This window comes from Archocentrus centrarchus, chromosome 13, assembly GCF_007364275.1.
Source record: "Archocentrus centrarchus isolate MPI-CPG fArcCen1 chromosome 13, fArcCen1, whole genome shotgun sequence".
NCBI classification, from domain to species: Eukaryota; Metazoa; Chordata; class Actinopteri; order Cichliformes; family Cichlidae; genus Archocentrus; species Archocentrus centrarchus.
This window is the reverse complement of record NC_044358.1, coordinates 1,505,914-1,525,985: the sequence shown is the minus strand read 5'-3', so window position 1 is coordinate 1,525,985 and position 20,072 is coordinate 1,505,914. Positions and strand designations below refer to the sequence as shown.

The window sequence follows — 20,072 nt, the reverse complement described above, 5'->3', positions numbered from 1 at the left end:
ATACGTGCTAACGCTAGGTTTGAGTGTCCTACAAATCATACTTTTCCACTGATAAATATTGTGATTACATTATCATATCGTATGAGTTTATTTGCTAAGAGTCCAAGTCCAACAATGTTAGATCAACTTCAAAGAAAGTTTTACTAATGCTAAATAAAAACAGCAGCACTTGCCAACAGAAAAGTTCAGGATATCCTTGATAAACTCATCTCAGTATTGCCATCATTGGATAGAAGTGAGCTTCACTAACTCATCGATTTTCACTGACTCCAGTTAAGTTACTGTCATGGTCCGGCGTCCGTTGGACCCTGTGTGTTTTTGGTTTGGCTTTAATTTATCTGTTCTGGGGGTTTTTTTCTTTTGTTGTGTGGTTTGTTTGTTTTTTTGTAGTTCGTTGTGTTTCCCAGTGTTCAGTGTCAGGTCTGCGTCTCTCTTCCCTTGAGTCACTTCCTGTTTTATTTTGACAATCTCATGTTCCCTGTGCTTTGTGTTTAGTTTTGCTTCCCCTTTGTCATTAGGTTAATTTGTTTCACCTGTTGTTCCCTCCCACCCCCCTTCTCCCAGGCTTCATGAGTGGTTTTTGCTGTGTTTGGGATTTTTTTGTATTTTTGAGGTTTTGTTTGTTTAAGATTTGAGAGGCTTCAGCAATAAAGCTGTTTTGAGTAAACTCAGTTCATGCGTCCTGCATTTGGGTCCACCCCTTCCCGCACACAGCCCCCTCCGTGATAGTTACAGCCTCTTCCAGAAGAAATAGTCAGCCTGCAGTCCCAGTTGGGGCCGATGGGAGGGAGACAGGACAAAAGACATGCTGTGGAAGAGAGCCAAAGATTAATAATAACTAATGATTAACTACAGGGTGGGGTATAAACAGAGTGAAAACAGGTGAATGAAAAAGAAATACTCAGTGCATCATGGGAACCCGCCCCAAGCAGCTTTGGCCTATTGTGATATAACTAAGGGATGGTTCAGTGTCACCTGATCCAGCCCTAAGAATAAGCTTGATTAAAAAGGTAAGTTTTAAGCTTAAAAATAGAGAGGGTGTCTGTCTCCCGAATCCAAACTGGGAGCTGGTTCCACAGAAGAGGGGCCTGAAAGCTGAAGGCTCTGCCTCCCATATTACTCTTAAGTATCCTAGGAACCACAAGTAAGCCAGCAGTCTGAGAGCGAAGTGCTTTATTGGGGTGATATGGTACTATGAGGTCTGTAAGATAATGTGGGGCCTGATTATTCAAGACCTTGTATGTAAGAAGAAGGATTTTAAATTCAATTCTAGATTTAACAGGGAGCCAGTGAAGAGAAGCCAATATGGGAGAAATCTGCTCTCTTTCTAGTCCCTGTCAGTACTCTAGCTGCAGCATTTTGGATCAGCTGAAGGCTTTTCAGGGAGCTTTTAGGACAGTGTGATGGTAATGAACTACAATAGTGCAGCCTAGAAGTAATAAATGCATGACTTAGCTTTTCAGCATAACGCTGAGACAGGATGTTTCTAATTTTAGAAATATTGCGCAAATGCAAAAAAAGCAGTCCTACATATTTGCTTAATATGTGCATTGAAGGACATATCCTGGTCAAAAATGACTCCAAGATTCTTCACAGTGTTACTGGAGGCCAAACTAATGACAGACTAAATGTCTGGTTAGACGCTGTACAATAACATCAGTTTCATCTGAACTTAGAAGCAGGAAATTAGAGGTCATCCAGGTCTTTATGTCTTTAAGACATTCCTGCATCTTAACTAATTGATGTGTGTCATCTGGCTTCATGGATTAATAAAGCTGGGTATCATCTGCATAACAATGAAAATGCAATGTATGAAATGCTTTCTAATAATATGGCTTAAAGGAAGCATATATAGTGTAAATAGAATTGTCCTAGCACAGAACCCTGTGGAACTCCATAATTAACCTTAGTGTGTGAAGAAGACTCCCCATTTGCACAAACAAATTGGAGTCTATTAGATAAATTAGATAAATCATTCAAACCACTGCAGTGCAGTACCTTTAATAGCTATTGCATGCTTTAATCTCTGCAATAAAATGTTATGGTGAACAATATCAAAAGCTGCACTGAGGTCCAACAGGACAAGAACAGAGATGAGTTTACTATTAAAGGCTCTAAGAATATCATTTGTAACCTTCACTAATGCTGTTTCTGTACTGTGATGAATTCTGAAACCTGACTGAAACTCTTCAAATAAACCGTTCCTCTGCAGATGATCAGTTAGCTGTTTTACAACTACTCTTTCAAGAATCTTTGAGAGAAAAGGAAGGTTGGAGATTGGCCTATAATTAGCTAAGACAGCTGGGTCAGTGATGGCTTTTTAAGTAGTGGTTTAATTACTGCCACCTTAAAAGTCTATGTAGCCAACTAATGAAGACAGATTGATCATATTTAAGACTGAAGCATTAATTAAAGGTATAGATTGGCTATAGGCATGATATGCTACTAGGTCTAAGACCAAAAGTACTTGACTGAAGCCAGAAATGACTAAAATACATTTTAAACCCTGAATTCTGTCAAAAAATACCCACCCAAAAAGTGGGTAGGTGCTAATTTACCACTTTTCTGAAACAAGTCATTCAATTTTGATTGAACTGGATTTGTACTGATTTGTATGAATTGCCTCTTAGAACATGTGCCAGTGAAATGCACTTTAGCTTTGCATTTCCTCTGCTGGTACCCTACATTGTTAAATTATATGTTTGGCTGTGGGGACATCCATAGACATGTAACCAATTTATGCAACCAACATATTTATGCATCTTAATATTTTGGGTAATTAACAATATTGATGTTTCTCCATGTTACAACCATAGATCCATAGAATAACCCACCCTGAGTTCAAATATAATGTTGAGATGAATGAGAAGACACAAGCTTACAATTTATAATTAAAGCTTAACTAAACAACGCACACAGGTGTAAAAATGTAAAGAAATGTATGTATCTTGGAAACAACAGCTAATCATCTAGGTTAATTGTTATATCAGGAGAGCAGCACATCAGAATCCATAAGAATAAGCACAGACAGCTTTTGAAAAACTGTTGCCCAGTGTAGCTTTGACACAATAACTTGACAGGATGGTTTCAGATCACGTCACAGCAACAGGTGTCATTTTTCAGAGGCTAGTGTGGAGCTCCTTTAAGAACATATTTTAATAACTATCAGTTCGTGTGATGTGAGAGCGGCAGAGATACATATTTTAATTTTCTTTAAATCTAATATATGAGAAGCAAATGAAAAAATCTAACAGAAGAAAGAGTAGAGAGGTGAATACAGAGAATGTGTGTATTCATTAGTGGTATTATTCATGTTTTCCATTGAGTGAACCATAGGGAAGTACAGTAAGTGTTTCCAGAGGCTGGTGAATGTCCTCACAGTGTAGCAGGGGCTGAATGACAGAACAATACAAAGAGACACAGAAAGCTGTTTGGACGTCTGTGAGCTTGTCTGCTCTTTGGATCAGTTTCCATGACTCAAAGGGATATCCCACGCTGCCTCCAGACCCCCACCCCACTTCTCCTCCCTTCCCTTCCCTTTCCCTCCCCTCCCCACCCTACCCCAGCCTCCACCCCCTCAATGTCACTCCCTTCTTTCATAGTTTACCACCAACAATGTTCATACCTCACACTAAGCCTGGTGGATTTAGGGGACTTTCAAAGACATGGACACTGGATGGATTTTGAAGCTTTCTTTTGAATGAGTGTCCGGTTGTGAAGGACAGCATCAAATTGCAGAGAAAAGAGAGGAAGAGGAGGGTGAGTGACACTGCGAATGAGTGTGTATGTATGGAGATGGTATTGAAGTCAAAGCTGCTCCTTCAGACTGGCAGCAGGACAGACACATGGTGTTGTGTTTCTTTTGGTGACAAACAGGAAGCTGTTTGAAACTGCGCCTATGAGATGTGTACTGCTAGTGGTGTTTGCGGTTTAACTTATATGAATTTAGCCTTTTGTTTAGGCCAGTCATTGTTTTTTGGGTTACGTTATTGGTGTATAGTCGTGAAATTCTGCTCATAAAGACTAATTAATTAGATAGATACTGAACATGTACTCAAAGTGCTCATTATGCAGCAGAATAAAGCCACTAGGAGTATAATATAATATTATTGGATTACTAATGCATTATGGTGTAAGCAGCCTTTAAAAGTAGGCAATATTAATGGTGGTAATATTAATATTTTAAGCTTAATCTATAACCACACTTTATTAGTTGATTAGTTGATAGATGTTTGTTATATACAGTGCTAATATGCAAAGTAACTTGTCAGATAAATGTAGTTCATATTAGCATAAAGTACAATAAATGCTACTAAATGGTACAGCAACATTTTTCAGTTGATTGCTTACATGAAGACTTATTGAATCAGATGTTTGTGCTGTGAAATGCAGGGAAGTTGCACTTGGGCTAGCGACTTGTCAATCACTTTGTAAAGCAGACCAAACTTTATGCTTCATTTTTAATCTAACAGGAGCTATAATTAACAAAATTAGCATCATGAGAATTGAAGAAGGTGACTGAGGCAGTAAACTCACTCACTCGTGTAAGTCACAGGTGAAGAAAGCTGAAGGGTCATTTTCACAAACACTTCTACACAACTAAGTCAACCCATCCATCCATCCCAACCTGACTATAACTCCATGATCATGTCACCTCATCCCCTCTAATGGATCTGACCACTAATAGATCCTGTAGCATTGAAAATAACAATAGGTTGCAATAAACGGTGTATACAAGCAACCTTTATGGGAGGACATCAGTAGTAAAGTATTAACTAAAAAGGTGATTATCAAAGCCAGCAGCCCCTAATCATGGTTATAGATTGTGAGAAAACAACAGATGAGGAAAGGAAGACACATAAGGCTTGTTGATTGGATTCAAAGTTCCAGGAAAAAAAGCAGTAATAAATTATGTGTCTATGTATTTATTTATTTATTGCCTACATGTCCAGTTATATTATGTTCTAGTATCATAATAATTGTTTAACTTTGTAAAGAGAAAAATGTCTTAGGGTTTAATTCACTAAGGCAAAACCACACATTTGTACCACCGTTATCTACCTGTATTCAAATGAAAGCCTATTATTTTCTCCATATATTAATATATAGGTTTAAGTCTTATACCCACACATATGTGGTTCCGTACCCTTGTGTTTTGCAGTCCAGTGTATGTAAACCTTAGTGTGCATCCTGTTGTCCAGTATGCTTCAGCAGGCTGCAGCGTTCTCATTCCACCTCCTGAGGATTACTGCTGTTGAAAGGGCCTCTTTGTCCCCACAAGGCTGGAATGCCTTTCCAGCTCCACGTCTTTGGGAAACACTGAGCCAAAAGTCAACTGAGCCACTGAGCAATGGAATACCACAGAAATACCACGTTGATCACTCCCACTGGGTTCCCTGTTTGGTCCCTCTGCCCCCCTTTTCCTCTCCACCTTGAACAGGGGTACATGCACTCCAGGTGTTTAATTACTTTCTAATACCTGACGCATGTGACAGCCAGTTAAAAGTGTGCCAGTGGTTGGTTCCCTGATCACAGAGCATCTTAGTGTGAAAGATATGTGTAATAGAACAATTATTATCAAAATTAACTAAAATTTTATAAACAGCAGGCAGAAGAAACAAAGAGAATGGCAAAAATTAGTTGAAAACTCCATGTGCTACAATGTGCTAAATGGCAGAACAAAAATCTTGTTCATCATTAATTAATATAAAACTTTTAATTGTCGAAGCTTTAAATTCTTATTTTAATAAAAAAGTCTGCCTATAATTCAGGAGGAATTTTTTTGAATGGACAGTTTCATATTTTGACTTTTCTTGGATGAGCCATTTAATGACCATTAACAGCAACACTGTAGACCCACTTGTGAAACAAACTCAACACACCAGGTGCTCTTGGAAAATCCAGTCTCTTTGTCAATTACCAGTTTTTGGAGTTAAGGGTAAGCATAGCTGTGAATTTATGTTTTGCATTGTTTTATATATTGAAAGTTTAGTCCTGTATTTAGTCTGGAATTAAAGGAATATGCCAGTGGAAAATTAAAGAAGGATGAACATAAAGAAAAAAGCAACTTAATCATTTATTGTTCCAATATCTTGACTGTGAAGACCATAGGATAAGAATTATTGATACACTCCTTCAACCAATCGCTAAGCCTTTTTGTCTTGTATGGAAGTGACTACATTCATTCTTTCTCTGCTTATTCAGATGCTTTCACTGAAACTTTCAGCTCTCTGAAGCTTTCGAGCATTCAGTGGAATATTCCTTTAATGCTCAGCAGTAGAGAAAGTGGAAAAGCTGAGCTGACAAACTCAGTAGAGCAATGGCAATGAATCAAAATTTCAAATATATTACAGCAGCAAAAACAAGTGTGCTTTTCAAAAAGTTAAAAAAAAAATGTTATTTGCAATTGTTTCCAGCCGTACATTCGAGTAAAGCAGCAGCCAGAGAACCTGAGTCATCTCTGGCCATGGGTCCACCTCAGCGACTTAGTCAGAGTTGCCATTTAGCAGTGCTGGATAACAGTGGTTTGGATAACAACAGCAAGTATTATTTCATGGATAGCCTAAGGTATAATTTCTGCTGTCACTGGAGACAATAATCTGATAATGACAGTCCCTCTGATCCTCAGAGCTGCTGAGCTGCAGTTTCATACTTTGATGACAAACACATACTGCAACAGATAGTCAGAAACTTTTTCATGTCCTATTTTTTCTGTTTACTGAGGTATTTCTGTTGGAACTGGTAATCATCTGAGCAAAGTCACCTGAGCATCAGGCTTTTTTTTTTTTTTCTGCCCTGCACAACACTGTCAGCTGTTAGAACATTTTTTTTGCTAAAAGGCGTGTTTGTAGCAGTCGTTTAGGAAGGTGCATGATGATGTAAAGACCCTGTTCCTGCATCCAGGTGTCTCATGCATTGGATGTAGCTCTGGTCTTTTTGATGTCCTGCAGTGTTTTAGCGTTTGTTTTCTGAATACACATGATGCCCTAACAGCTTTCAGTTGTGATTCTCAGCCTCTCCAGCTTCGTATGCAGCACACCTTCAAGCTAAGTTTTTAAAATTTAAGAGTATAAACTACAGCTTATAGGCTTTCAGTGACACAACGTATTTGAACACTTCTGAGAAGAATCACCTCTGGGCCAACTGAGCTTTCACTGTAGACATTAAGGTTAGGATCAGGACTTTTTCATATCCAGTAATCCAAACCACACAGCAACATATTAATGACTAACCTCATGCTGTGGATGGGCTCAGCTATCATATTCATATTCCCTTGACTGAAGTTTGGTCAGTGCTCAGCATTTTCTTCCTGCAGTATGATGGGTTTATTTCTGCTGATCAGGGACCCGCAACATGAATTTTTATTGAGAACACTTCAACCCTAATCCTACATCTCCACTGTGCTAATGTGTTTGCTTAGCCATAGCGCTGTAGCTAGCAACTAACAGAGCTACCTGAATGCTCCAAACATTTAGTTTTCGATCTTAATTTATGGCCTAAGCTGTTTGTTCTGTCATAGCACAATGTATCACATTTTCCACTAGTTAGGTAACTTACTACTAACTCCTAGCTTCATTCAACCTCGTAAATCCTGTTTTCTGGATGCGGCACTTTGTAATACCTGGGACACCAGCCATACTGTTAATTTTATTGGAGTTAAAAGAATTTGCTTCAGTGCTTATTTTCTTTGGGAAATAAAGGTACATTTAGAGCCATCAGATGTCAGACTTAAGGGGATATTTCTCCTTTCACTTCTATTTTTTCCCTTTCCCCTCATCTTCTAACACTTCAGTGTGTTTGTGCATATGAGGAGTTATGCATGTGTGTGCTCATACCACTCTGTGGCTGTGCAAGACACATATACAGGACAGCTGGTGTATTTAACTGCCTGCTGATAATGGCGTCCCTCCAACAAGTAGCATTTCATGCCAGAATAAGAAATCTGTGTTTACACACACTATCAGGCTGCAAGGGATATACTGGGATCCCAGTGTGCATAGATTTGCATTTTAATGTGTGTGGCAGTTGGCTTAGTTTTATCTGTGGAAAGATATCATTCAGAGCAAAAATGTGATTTGCCTTTGAAACTAGTAAATATGAATGACCTTTATGTGGCAAAAGGCTCTCACTGTGGTCTCATACAAATATTTTTTTTTTCCAAGCTTTGATTTTCAACCCTGCTTTGTTTTCCAGACAATTCATTGAGTATAACAAAACTGGACTGTGAGGTTGGTTTCTCACTTATTTGGTTTCCAAAGCAAATCTTATTAAAAAACAACACAACAACAACAACAAAACAAACCCCAAAAGAAATCTGCTCCTGCGCCACTGAACTGACATCAAGTAGCTTGTCTAAGCAGATTATGCTTTTCTTAGGACAACTGAGATGCATTTATACAATAAAAACACTGAAACAGCAACTGACTCTGTTTCAAACAGACAAAACTAAAATTCTTCATTTTTACTCTCATTTTAAAGGTGCACAGTACTACTGTGGCCTCTTGGGGGCACCGGAACAACCTCATTAAGTTGCCCTGGCTAATATGTTGCCTTCACAGAGCAATTATTTTCAAAATTATTTGCTGATGTTATAGAATGTTAAGTTTTGAGTTGATATATTTATGGCACTTGGGGGCAGAACTATGCCAAGACACAATGTTATGCCATTTAATTCTGAAGAAATAGCTAAATATAACATTAAATAAGGCTATGTTAACAGACATTAGCCATATATCTACTGCAAACGTGGCAAAATTATTCATCTGCAGTGGAAAGATACACTCACAATAACTCAGCAAGGTTGTTGAGCATTGCTAAAATGTTATGTTGCCATTAGTTTAGTAGCTGTCACGAGTAAAACACACCATTTATTTTTGTTTCATTTTAATTGACAGAGTGAAAACAATTCTTGAACACAAAAGTTCTCTTCTCGCCAGAAACTCTAACAAAAGCATTGAGATAATATTCAAGAAGTACCTTGAATAACCACCAAGGTAATGTCCTTGACCTCGGTTCAACTTTCATTTTGGGACTATTTTTCAACCATGACTAGATGTTGAGAAAAGAAATGCCAGGTGACATTTATTCAACGTCAAAATCTTTGCTGGGTAACATTAACATTCATTTGACGTACTGATGCTAATGTTCACTCCTCTTTCGGCCCTGTTCTGGCTTTGCCTAACTCCTGAAGAACTGATTCACAGGTCACTAAATGCGCCACTAACTATGAGATACCTGTTGTCGCTGGATCAGTCAATGAGGGCAAAGCCATGCGCTAAAAAAACAAATTAGATATGTTAGCTTAGCATGAAGACTGGACACAGATATGCAGCTAGACTGCACTATCTAATAGTACAACACGTACCTACCAGCAACTCCAAGTTCACCAATGAAGATATTATGTCTTCATCAATTCAATTGCCTCAATTCAAAAAAATACAAAGTATACAAAACAAGGTATGGTTTAGCAGACAGAAGGGGAAGAAGACACAGGTGAAAGGAATAAATGCATTGGGGAATGACAGAGTAAAACTGTGAGTAAAACTAACGGGATACAGAAGAAATCTAACCTTGAAATTAAAACAGTAAGTAATCAAAAGATAAATACTAATTAGAGAGACAAAAAGACAGTGGATGTGATGACAGAAACAGGGGAACACATACTGACAGAGATGCGGTAGCAGGAAACACTGAGAGCACTAAAACTGCTACTAATGAAAAATCAAGATGAGCCAAAAGTGCTAGAACAATAAAGAAATCAAAATCAATAAAAAAAAAAAAGAAATTAAATCTTCACACACTAGACACAACAACAGTGTGTGAATTTTAACATTTCTACGTGTTAACCAGCAACCCAGAAACAACTAAACAACCTTCTTCAAACTCAGGAACAGAAAAGAAGTTTGTGTCTATATTATGTTTGGTGTCAGCCTATCAAGTTTATGTAGTTATTCATACTACTCTGGACAGACATGGATGTAATCTTAATGGTTGGCAGAGGTGTACAACAGAAAGGCAGCAATTCTAGTTTGAAAATAAGAGGAAAGGAAAATAGATCCTTAACATGTGGGGGCAGATTTTACCCCTTCTACCCCTACAGCGGCCCTTCAACTCAAACAGTAATACTCAAACTGAATTATAACAAACCTTCACTGGTGTTCATATTTGAGGACAGACTTATTCCACAGCAGAGGCTAACTCTGACCTTGGCCTGTGCCACTAACAGGAAATGGACCTTGTCTCGCTCCACAGGAAGTCTACATTTAGTGACACCCATACAGCAGAATGAAGCCTCTCTGTGTGTCTTCATCTTCCTTTGTCTACCACACACTTCCTGCTGTTGATGACAAGCTCCTTTTCTTGGATCTTGGTCTGTCCCTCTTTACAGTGACTGTTTAACTTGAGTTCAAAGGTAAAGCTTTAGACAGAAGAGGCTCCCATATGTAATTCTTTACCATTTTAATGCAATGCAGCTCTTTTAATTAGCCTGTTTGAATCATCATAATCAACATGTTCTTTATCTGAACCACCAGAATTTATTGCAAATCCATTTAATCATATTACTTTTATTGTCTGCATCATAAAAACTATCATATATCTTTAAGAAAAACTACACTAGAATCAGATTCAGTCTTTTTATTTATTTATTTATTTTTACTAGTTCTAGATGGTATTTGATGGATTTGCTTCATAAGCTGTCAAAGCTCTTTGAAGGAAGTTGTCGCTCTTTTGTAGCGGTTGCTTCTTCGAGTCCTGAGACACCACAACTAAAGATGCCTTGTGAAGCTTGTAAATACTATGTTTAGGCCTGGGTTTGAATGCCACCACCAGAGTGGGGATTAGTGGTGCCCATGAAGTCTGGCCTATATTATGAAGTAAAACAATAGAGAAAAGTTGACACAATTTGTTATGCATACATATACAGAGAGGTCTATATATGCATACATATACAGACCTCTCCCTGGGTCTTTATAATATGTACAGGTTCACAAAGACTTTTAAAGTCAGTAATGTAATTCGTGGCATATGCGTATGGACACAATATTTTAAAAGTATTCCATGTAGGCTGGAAACTCGCTCTGTTATCATGCTTTCTATTTTGCTCTTGTCTTCTCTCTTTATTATAATTGAGTGGAACTGAGTCATAGCTAACAAAACTGGTTTGACCTGTGCTCTAAAATGTCCACTGTGAAAAAGCTCTGTTAGCCTAAATGAACCAATTCTTTGGTCAAACAGACCAGCTGGGTTTTTTATTCAGTCGTTAAAAGGGTAAAACTGCACACTGTCTGTACTGTGACGTCATTTACTTTTCATGCATGTCAGCTTCACTTAGAATAATTTAATATTATGTGTGATCAGAAACACAAGTTGCAAATATTCACAGTGTAGTTAGCATCATCTGTGGCATTTGTATGAGGGGATTAAGTACTAAGTTATCAGCTAACACTAGCAAACTACATTCATAAACTTTGTGAGTGACGCCCACAGGGAAAGGTAAAGGGTTTGGGTGAGGTAGGCATCATTAACCTATGTGCCCAACTTTAAACCACAGCAAAATCTAAACATGTAAGTTTAAAAAAACATTGCGTTTTTAAACATTGCAACCATACAGTTGTTATGAAGGCAGATTGCATAGAGACCAAAACCATTTTTCATACCAGGCTGTAAATGTGCTTTTTAATATTGTTTATTTGGACTTTTTAACATTTGAATTTTGGGGGGGATTGTGTCATGTGAATGCCTATTTAACTTTGTGTGTCCATAAAGGCAGACTTGTATAATTTATTGTTTTGTCATTGTTGTTATGATGTTAATCCAGTCAGTTGAAGCATGCAAGTTCAGTTATGTAAGAGAGTTTAATGGAGTCAGCGTCAACCTTTCAGACAGTTTTCTTCTCGAGTTGCAGATTTTTATTTTGTGCTCATATTGGATCCACCCTTCTTCCCACGGCAGAAGTTTATTGCATTTTTATGGTTTGTCTCTAAAAACAGAGTGTGTCATTTGGCTGGGGCTGCATCCAGCAGAGGAAAAAAAACAAACAAAAACAAAGCAACACTACAGCGTGCAAACAGCAGACTGCCTGAAATGGCATTAATTATCTTCAAGTGTCCATTTCCTGAGGACGGAATACTTTCATGTGAGTGCTGGCCACTTAAAAAATATATTTAGTACATACTTCCAAAATGACTTTTTTTTGCAGTTTTTATGAGGCCATGTGAAGCACAGCATACATAAACCACTGAACCGGGTATGGTTTCATATTGTTTCTAATATATACAACATTTAGTGCAAAATTAACATGATCTGGGCAGAAAAAGATCAGAAAAGATGCAGCCAGGGGCAGCAAGAGGGTATTATAATTATTAGAAGGAAAAATTAGGAAGCAAGAGACTAGTGAAGGAAGATGCAGACAGAGAAGAACAGAAAGAGACAGAGAAAAGATGAATATCCCTGCAAGCAGAGGATTATCCAACAGACTCCATTATCAGAGCCCAGAAGACAGGAGTAGAGCTGTGCTGTGGCAGCTGCCTGGACAAGATAGAGGCATGAGGGAAAGTGTTTTCTCCTCTGTCGTCCTGCTATCTTTTCCCTCTCTCTCGCCTTCACGCTCATCTTCATCTGCTCTCATTCATTCATGTCATATGGAGTCCATAAGGCTCCTGATGTGCTCCAGTCTCTGGATGCCTTCAGCTCTTGGCAAAAAAAAAAAAAAGAAAGAAAGAAAGAAAAGTCACCAAATGTTTGTGTGTTGGTGTTGACCTAAGAAGTTTATGTTTATATACACATATACAAGTTTATGTTTATATATCATTTACACTGCTCATTAAGCCCTGCATGTGAACGCGTCAGCTTTCTCTACAAGTGGAATATTCATTATTTAGTCTCAACTATGGTACACCAGCCTGTTTGTTTCTTGCTGAGATGGCAGATATAAATGTATGATTGGCAGGGTAACCAATGCTGCCATGGCTGGTTGGTCAGAATCATCCTAACTGGAACCTCGTGTCTACAATACTATATCCACTGACCATTGTGTATCCTGTGTTATAATGTAGCCAGCTGGTTATTAGTGCATTGTTGTTATTTGTAGTTACCACTGCAAATGAGGATTGTGAAACAGTAGCAGTCAAATGTTTAGCCACAGTAAGTCACTCATATGACTGGGTGAGTGTGTCCAAATTTTTGACTGGTACTGTATATCAGTAATCACTGTTTTCCAAGAGCTTTCTCAAAGGTTGTTTGTGTTTCTTTCTGAAATATTGCAAGAGTTTTACCTTAAAATGTAAAGTGTTCTAAGCTGACTCTTGCTATGAACTGGTACTATCCATCCATTAAAACCTAACATCTTAAAAGGCTTACATGTGGAGACATTTCAGCACACATTCAGTCCAACACATATCGTGCAACTTGGATCTACTAGTCCAGCAACATATTGAAAGAAAAAAGCAGATTTAAATAACTGGTTTGTTTGCCAGTGTGCTAAAATATTCTATATTTCCTGGCTATAAGACTCATAAAATGCTCTTAACAGCATTTTATTTTGTGTTGGTAAAGTTCACATTTCATCATAGAAGTGCTCTTTTCATTCAAAAATACTTGACATTATCGTTGAACCAACCCAACAGTTTTAATGCAGTTATGTGAAGTGTAGCACACACAAAGATGTTTTAGTTGTCTGGTCTTGGAGAATTCTTTTGTTAGACCAACTAGATAAGAGATCAAGAACACAGGTTTGATCTCATATTACGAGGCAAGTTCAGTTTATTCAAGCTATAAATCCCAGTGATACGGAACGGAGCTTCCTAAAGAGTAAGGATTTGAAAGGTATTATTGCTGTCTTTACTGTGTTGTTGTATACTTTGCCATTATTTGCACATAGACTCTTATCCGTTGGACCTCCGTAAAGCGGCCAGGTGTGTTTGCAAGGATGTGAGTGGCACACCTGCACAGCTATAAAGACTCCTTCCAAACTATTCATTGATACTGCTGTTGCTGTTTCCAGCATTCCAGCATATTTCTGCTGTGATCATAAAGCTTCCCTTTGGCACAGTGTCTTGCCTGTAGCTAAAGACTGCATCCATTTTCAAGCCAGTTCAATTGAACACATGATCAAAGCTCCTGTCTGTAACAGGGTGGTAGGAGTTGACAATTTAATTAGACTAAAATGTTAATCTGAATTTCTGCAGCTTTAGGGTTTAAATTTATTCCTAAACTTCAAAACAGTGATGGCGACTTTCAGTCACTGGAAGACCATTATTATTGCATCTACACTGAACCTTACTGTGATTAGATGTGACAATATACAGACAATAAACTCTGGTTGCCCTTCAGTCTGACATTATGTCCATTTTTTCCTGGTAAATGTGTTTGCTGAAATCTCCAGTCATTCAGCATTGATGTGTAGCTACGCGAAAACTGATTGTCCTCCTGTTAGTCCTCCTGTGTCACTCATGGAAATGTTATTCATTTAAACCAAGAAACTGTTGTTTCAGGCCAGACTAATCAAATGACTGATGACTGAAAGCAGTCCAGTTATAGCTTTACTGCCAGCGCACATTAATGTTTCATTAGCTTGTATTTTTTAGAATTTCCCTTTTGGTTGCAATTTTATATTTAATTCGCAATGGACTCAATAAATATTAATAAAGATGTATCTTTCAAGAGCTTTTCAAGTCAGAGAAAATGAATTAGTTAGTACAGTATATACAATATACTGTGCTTCTTTTCAGTGGTTATGTCAAGTGTTACTGTAATGTACATACAAAACCAGAAATAGAAAACAATTGTCAGACATCTAGAAGATATGAGGCTAACACAGAAGGAATGGTGGACGGATGCTGTCCTCAGAGTATGAAGCGAGCCTTACTTTTGTCAGTCTTCACATTCCTGATTATCTCTGCATTCTTGGAGACGACCCCCAGACTGTTTAAATCATCCATTTGTTTGAGAGGAGTGACTGAGGTTGGACAGGAGCCCGGACTGCATGGCCACTGTTGTGTTAGCTACTAGCCACACAATGCTTCATGACGTTGGTTATCTTCAAACCATATTACTAGCATCACCATCAATTTAATTTCTTTCCACGTCCATATCTCAGTAGGTAGACTGGGAATCATATCCCTGCCCAGAGGATGAACCCTTTCATGGCCAAACTCTGCAATCTGAAAATAACTTGTCTGTAGCCTTGTTGCATCTTACCTCCTTCTTCTTTTTCTTTACACTCTATCATCTATATTATTCATGCCAGTTCACGTTTACTTTCCATCAAGTTAGCAAGCTGTCCAGACTCCCTTCCCGCTTCGACATTTTTGTATTGCAACTAAATGGTGAGCCTCCCTCGCTTGATTTTTACAACCCCATCAAAAGAAAGAAAGAATGAAAGAAAGATTCCCTCATGTGAGAGCCATGCCTGCTCAACAGAAAACAATACCAGCCTTTCTGTCCTGGATGAGAGGAAGAGAGAGAAATAGAAAGATGAGTTCTTTGTGTATCCACTCTTTTTGTTTGTGAATTTGAGAGAGTGAAAAACTGCTAACTGAGTTGGTGAGCTCACTAAAAATTATGGCTGTTTTTCTGTGTGTGAGTAACAGCCACATGAAGGCAGCAGTTTTAATGTTGTGGCTGATCGGCTCTGTGTTGTCTGTGTCAGAGCATCCTTGGTGTTCACAAACTATTAAATCAACGAGCTGTATTGTGAGCTTTTTGAGCTTAGTCGCAATTTTCTTAAACACAGCTTGTTCAATTAGATTAAAACCCACATAAAAAGCAATCTGAGGGGTCACAAGCTGTTAAAGTGACAATAAAGAGCAAACGCATATTTCTGCACTTGAAAATGGCTTTTTTTTATTATCTTCTCTTTGCTTTTTTCTCAGCTGATCAAAAGAAACAACAAAATAAGTTAGGTGATCTGAGGGCTCAGTGATAATACACTCACTAAGAATCCCCTTGAGAGACTGCATCAGTCCACAGCTGAAAATAGTCTCCAACAACTGCACCACTTCTTCCTATTAATGTAACTGTTCTACTAATTTTTTTTAACCCCACAACACTCTTTTTCATGCTTACTCATACACCTACTGTGGTAGTTCTGGTGCACTCTCCCAGTACTAATATAGAAATATGTGTGGGATCTTATGAAAGGAGAGTTGTTTATAAAGTTTGATAGAGAATGGTAGGAATAATTTCCTAAAACGTGCAGTGAGGCTGAATCTGTCTGAGGGAGCAGCAGCTCTTCTGCCTGAGCAGTGTGGAGTGGCGTGGGTGAGATGGGTTGTCCATGATGGAGAGCAGTTTGTTCAGTGACATCATGTACCTCACTGACAGCCTTATTAATCAATTTGTTGATCCTGCTGGCATCTCTGGCACTGATGCTACCTACCCCAACCCGAAGTACTCCCCACCCATACATTCATTTTTTTTTCTTTTTCCACACTAGTTTTGACAGCCTTATTAAGTAATACCCAAAACACTAGTTTTGGGTATTACTTAACATGACTGTTGTGATTTGGCGCTATATAAATAAAATTGAATTGAATTGAATTATGATTACTACCATTAGAAGTAATCTGTTACAGTACCAAGTTTAGAGAAGAGTAAGTCATTATAGTACTGTTGCATTACCAAAAATAAACTCTTGTTCAGTTGGCTTGTGCATGTTGGTTATGTGTGGCTTTCTTTACATTTACCTCTGAATGTATTTTCTTTACCTCATTGCACAGTGACTTGATATTTGTAACATTTCCTCCTCCACATAATCAGCAATAAGTTGTTATTTTTCCTCACAGTGACAGCTGGCTTCATTTGCCTCCTCAACAGGCCTTAACACCAGTGTTATGGTGGCCTTAGTTTGCAAGTTGTCTTATGCGAAGCACAAAATAATACATATATGTCTAAGATGTAAAGGCCATAACTTGTATGTTTACAAGTGGAAAACACATGTGGATATTTCCCGGTGAAGCCCCAACTGCAAATCTGTATTCATGCTTTATTCATCCTATTCATGCATGTTCAGTCAGGAGCTGTGGTGCATTTGCATCATACATAATTACAGAGTTCCCCCTCTTCCTGATTCAACATGTTCAAAACATTATTTTTATCAAGTCATTTCACTCTTTGCTCACTCTTTTTCTTCTGCTCTTTTGATCAGTGCTCACACACACACACACACACACACACACACACACACACACACACACACACACACACACACACACACACACACACACACACACACACACATCTGCCTGCTATCTTCAACTTTGGTGCTGCCAGTCAGGAATGTAGGTCTTAGTTTAGTGGAGCAAGCAGTAACAGGTCTGACCTCCTGAATGGGGATTTATGAAGGGTACTGCACTGGTAGCTTTAAACAAAAGACCACGATCGAGACACAAAGACACTGACAATCTGAAAGAAGTTGAATACTGAGTTACTGTGCAGTCTCAGAGGTGCCCTGCTTAGTCAAGTGACTGATAGGATTTAATCAGTCTGGAGCAGCTTTATGCCATGGAGGCGATGCACTTGCTGGACAACTGGAGAAAGGTAATTATCATATCAGAGACAACGACTTACAGGTCAACATTTAAAATGTTGGTTGAAATTGTTCATCTCAGAAACTGCACAGAAGAGAAAGGGAGGGGGGGGGTCTTCACACTCAGAAAGGAGTTTTTATTACAGAAAAGCGTTTTGCTGGTGGAATTTTTCAAAGATTTATTTTTATTTTCTAACTGTTTTGTGATTTACTGTTTGAGGCTCGCTTGAGGCTGCGAGTGCTGCTGAATATCCTTTCACGGGGCTGTCAGAGAACAAACTTGGTGATACTGCAGCAGTGCTTTGTTATCCTGAAGGCAGAGCACATCAGAACCATATTTTTCATCCCCACCACAAAACATTTTAGGCGTGCAAACAACTCTGGCTTCACTGTGTAGATTGGGATAATTATGTGTTTTCTAACCTTTCCTGTGTGGTTTTCTGTGATTCTCACATTTCATATAATGACTGCAAAAGTGTCTCTTTCAACACACTGATGCTTCGCAATGCAAATACTAATATAGATATGGAGGATTATTTATAGACATTCATTCTGTGCTGTCTTGATGGAAATACCTAAAAAATGACATGAGTATGATGAGGTGCGAGTGTGTGTTTATGGAGATTAGAAAAGGCATGATGGTGAATTTCCAATGAATGTGTCAACTACCAAGAGATTTAAATGTGTGTTTTTCGCTCTAAATACTGTCTACCATCTGTTGTGTGTGTGCTGACAGTATGAATCAGACCTATAGACGCATTAGTGTGAGGGTAAAGCAGGGATGGGGATTCCCAATACATATGCTTGGCCTTTCTGAAACTATTGTGAAAAAAGTGTGAGTTTGGGACTTTTTTAAGCTTTTACACTTTATTAGATTTGGACCGCAAAAAGAAAAAATACAAAGGAATTTTCTTCTTCTTTTTTTTTCATTTTTGAGAAATGAGCGCATTCATGACGACATTTGTTACTCATTTTCTCTGTGTTGTAATTTCCTCTCTCAGGATCTTCATGTGTCGCAGGGAGCTGGGGAAAGCTCAGTGGACATGGACCGCTTGAACAGGAACATGCCTGAGTGTGGACGGCAAACTCACCAGGTTTTACAGGTGAGTATGGGTTTGTGTGTGTGTGTGTGTGTGTGTGTGTGTGTGTGTGTGTGTGTGTGTGTGTGTGTGTGTGTGTGTGTGTGTACTTCAAGAAGAAAACAGCAGTCAGGTAGAGGAAAAAGCTTTATTTTTGTTCATAGATAAGTGTGATGCAAATTAGACAGTTTCACATAAACACTAATTTAAAAAAAAAAGATTAGACACCTTACCCCAGACTAACCTTGAGATCCAGTGTTACCAGTGTAACAGTGCCAGCTCCACAGACCAGTAGTATCCAACAACAAACAACATTGCTCAGGATTTCTTCCACCAACAATACCAAAAGAACTACTTTAGTTCACGTGAAAAAATGTCTTGTTGATTGCACCTCTAATGTGGGAACCAGTGGTGTAGAAGCTTTTGTCACCTGTTGAAAATCAAGCCTGTGTTGTTGGCATGCACCCCACTTTTTAGTCACTGTGGGTCCAGAGGTCTCTTTCTGCTAGCTTTGAGCTGGCATCATAGATTGTGTATGAAAGAAGAAGAAGAAGAAGAACTTTATTGATCCCAGAGGGAAATTCACATGCCTGACATAGCTCATCTGCTATTTGTATGAGAACTGAAAAGCCTGATGGCTGTGGTTGTGAATGATTTTCTGTATCTCTCCATTCTACAACAGAGAGAGGGGAGTCTTCCAGTACTGATGTTTTTTTGTTCCATAAAGATGTTATAAAGTGAGTGATCAGAGTTGTTCAGGATGGCCTCCAGTCAGGTGGGAGGAGAGAGAAATATGAAGTCTCCTGAAATTGTGAAGAGCGTTCACTTTGGCTCATGTCTTGGGCGGAATGTACACAAATATTGTTGTAATATGACTGAATTTCTTTGGCACACAACATGGTCGCATTCCACCTGCCAATAATTCAGTATCAGGATGGCACAGCTTCTCCTCAGCAGTGATATGAACAGGATTACATCATGTTCGGTTCACAAACAAAGCCAGACGCTCACCTTTTTTTCACCTTTTTTCTTGCCACCAGCTTTAGCATCTCTGTGAGAGTGAAATCAGGTATATCTGCATTAGAGTCTGAAATGTTTTGATTCAACCATGTTTTAGTTTAACATCAGACTGCACTCACAGTATACTTTCTGAGTCTTCACCAATATTTCCAGCTCATCAGTATTGTTGGGCAGACAGTGTTCATCAGTGTTGGCAGAAAGGGCTTCAATCTCCACCTTTGCACCAGCACCACGAAGACACCTCTTTATCTCAGGTCATCCAGTTTTGCTTCATTTCAATGAAAAAAGCTCTTCCCTTGAGTAAACTCTCTCTCCCCACAGAAGTATCCATCAGTATTTGACAAAAACAAAAACAAAAAATCGGCAAAATACAGCAAAAAAAAAAAAGTTTGAGTAAAAATCAGAGTTACCAGACTTTCCTGCTACCAGTTGAAATGCATGTTCAA

The 20,072-nt window shown here is 38.5% G+C and overlaps 1 protein-coding gene across 5 annotated transcripts in view; it reads left to right on the top strand.

Moving 5' to 3' along the window:
- Positions 1–3,644: 3,644 nt before the first annotated feature.
- The window catches only part of phldb1b (pleckstrin homology-like domain, family B, member 1b), a 111,537-nt gene continuing 95,109 nt past the window's right edge, over positions 3,645–20,072 (top strand). For 2 of the 5 annotated variants that reach the window (XM_030744080.1, XM_030744079.1), the window contains exons 1-2: positions 17,330–17,538; positions 18,529–18,630. In XM_030744080.1, the coding sequence (XP_030599940.1) occupies positions 17,503–17,538; positions 18,529–18,630 (138 nt within the window). In that variant the 5' untranslated portion in view covers positions 17,330–17,502. Of the gene's footprint in view, positions 3,760–17,329; positions 17,539–18,528; positions 18,631–20,072 lie in introns of those variants that run through there. The other 3 variants (XM_030744077.1, XM_030744076.1, XM_030744078.1) reach the window with 2 other exon arrangements.